Genomic DNA, 2,764 nt, shown 5'->3' on the forward strand with positions numbered 1-2,764 from the left:
TGGGAGCTTAGAGCTTCCATTTATAAACCCTAGCTTCGATCTTCCTCCTAGAGCAAGTGACACAGCTCTTGACCAAGGAAGGTAGTTGAACTCGTTCAGTAGCACCGAGCAGAGTCGTTGATTTGGATTGTTCTCAACCCCTCGGGTTAAGTTTGGGGAGGAGGATGAGGCACTATTGGCACTAGACACATTTTCTTCTGCCATCTTTATTGATGATGAGCAAATGAAGAAGTAAAAAAAAAAGGAACAGAGTCAGAACCTTATGGTTCCTGCTCTGATACCATTTTGAGTTTTGGTTTCAATATTTGTTGTATATTTCATTATGGATGTTACAAGAGAGTGAAGACAACTCTTATAGAGAGCCAAAAGAAAGCTACAATAGATTGTAGGATAACTGCACAAACACAATCCCTAAAATCTGCCCTAACAAGTGGAAAAGTAAAAACCAAATTACAAGTAAAGAAGCTTTTACAAGCAACTAAGAAAGGTTGATGTAAGATGAATGACAAGCTATGGAAAGTGAGGTTGATGTAAGGTGAATGACAACCTATGGAAAGGTTGATGTAAGGTGAATGACAAGCTATGAAAAGTGACTTTAGCCTATGACTTAGCTAAAGTGAGGATGACAACTCATACATACAACCCATCCATACAAACCGGTTTCAATAGGATACTAGCATACAAATATGTGGAGGGGCCTTGTAGCATCCGAGGTTATGTACGGTTTCCGTCCTCCGTCAATATTTGCTTGTATAAAAAAGAGAAATGCTCTCCCCTCTACACAACTTTCTTTTATCAAAGCAGAACCAAGGGACAAAAACAAAAGGGAGGAGTATAAAAGGGGAAAACGGAAGTGAGAAATCGTGTACCTAACAAAAACCATACAAATACAGTAGAACCTCTTTATAGTAATACTTGATAAGGAATAACCTCTTTATAGTCGTAAAAATTTTCAGTCTCAACTTGAGGCCAATTATGTATAGGAATAAACTCTATATTGTAATAAGTTATAATTATTCTATGTCCCATATTAAGGAAACTTGCCTCTATATCGTAGTAATAATTGTCAATAACTACAAAAATATGTAATGTCACAAATAAAAGTCTAAGATGAACTAAAATATTTTGCTATAAATGTTTGGAACAATGTTTTACTTTATAGAGATGGTACCATTCTTTTTTAGCTTGCGAGTACGTAATACGTCGTAAGCATGGACATTTTCCTGGTGAGCTTCTCAAACATGTTTACAGAGAAGCATTAAAGAGAGTACTGCATACACACAAACACTAGATTTTAAGACCGAGTGTGTTATTTTCCAATGTTATATCTTGAAAATTGACGTACTCCACTTATAATTCTTTGTATTCAAGCAATTTTCATTAAAAGTAACCAAGTTAAAAAAAAAAAAATCTAGCTCACTTGGTAATAACCTCTCTAAAATTATAAGATTGCTTTAGTCCAAACATTAGGACTTTTTATATAGATTACAACTATCCCTCACAAGGGTGAAGAGGTCCAAAGTAACGATCAAGTAATGTAAAATAGATCACAACTAAACTTTTCATTATTTCAGATCCAAAAACAATAATCTTTAATCTTATATTCTGGACCAATTCACCAATCCACAATAAAGCATTTCCATGTACATATCCCCCAGAAAATATTTTAAAAAAAAAATTGAAAGGAAGAAAACCTAAATTGTTTGTATGCATCTCCACACTTTCTGCAGAAACCACTTCATTCGTCAATCTCTTCACCCTGAAAACAAAAACTAGCAAACCTTCAAGCTTGTTCAATCACCCCCATATTTTGTATTGGAAAAAAAAAGAAAAAACTACCAAATGTTATAAAATAAATTATGTTGATTTATGAACTGCGAGCCAACATCTCCTGGAACTCAAGAAGGGATTTCTCCTTCTGAAGCTTCATGTCTTGCCTAAACTTGTGAATGAACTCCTCCGCTCTTTCATCCACTACCCGCAGCTGAGGCGACTTAGCAACCACTGCTTGCCACGCATCTTCAACGCTGTACAAACTCTTCTTATCTCTTTTCACAACCTTCCCATCATCCTCCTCGTCAACCGCTTGTTTCCCTTTGCTTGTTTCTGCTTGCTCACCAAAATGTCGATCCTTCTTGGCGTCCACACAGATGGCAGCAGGCTCTTCAAAGAGCTCGTCTATGTGTATGGCTTCCGTATTCTTATTATGATGGAGCTTGTTGTGGTACTGGTAGCCAGATCTTCCCAGCGCATAACCGACATGGGAGTCAAGGGTGTCGTAGTGATGGTTATAGTATCGGTTACTAGGGAAGGTAGAGGAAGGTTTGGTGAGAGCGCGGAGTTTGGATGGGATAAGAAAATGAAACTTGCTCTGCAAGGCACGGAGGTGTCTGGCAGTGGTTTTGATTGCTCTGGGGATGTTGAGTTTGTGGAGTTTTGATTGCACTTTATCGGTGAAGCTCCTCCACGCCCTCTTCACGCAGCCAAACTTCTTTGCCAGCGTCCAGCATGACCTAAAAGTATTGGATCGTAACGAAATCATTGTTTCCTTTCTACACAAAAACTTTGCTGCAACGATAAGGAAAATGAGGGTATGATCTATATGATGGCTCGTATGGAAGAAGCTTTTGATACCTTACTTTTTCTGTTTTGCGCTGCTAAATGCTCCCGTTTTTCGACTAAATTTCGGGAAATGCCATTCTAGTCATAGGTAGCCAGCCAATTGAGAAAAAATCAGCTTTGGAATAAGAATGGCAAATCAGCA

The 2,764-nt window shown here is 37.9% G+C and overlaps 1 protein-coding gene across 1 annotated transcript; it reads right to left on the reverse strand.

The window, feature by feature from the left end:
* Positions 1-1,867: 1,867 nt before the first annotated feature.
* Positions 1,868-2,542, reverse strand: LOC103445198 (uncharacterized). The gene has a single exon (XM_008384184.3). The coding sequence runs from the start codon at positions 2,540-2,542 to the stop codon at positions 1,868-1,870; it is 675 nt and encodes a 224-aa protein (XP_008382406.3).
* Positions 2,543-2,764: the final 222 nt, after the last annotated feature.

This window comes from Malus domestica, chromosome 16 (assembly GCF_042453785.1).
Source record: "Malus domestica chromosome 16, GDT2T_hap1".
Classification (NCBI taxonomy): domain Eukaryota; kingdom Viridiplantae; phylum Streptophyta; class Magnoliopsida; order Rosales; family Rosaceae; genus Malus; species Malus domestica.

Excerpts from the sequence above, each read along its gene's own strand:
- LOC103445198 (XM_008384184.3), bottom strand. The coding sequence starts at position 2,542 with ATGATTTCGTTACGATCCAATACTTTTAGGTCATGCTGGACGCTGGCA.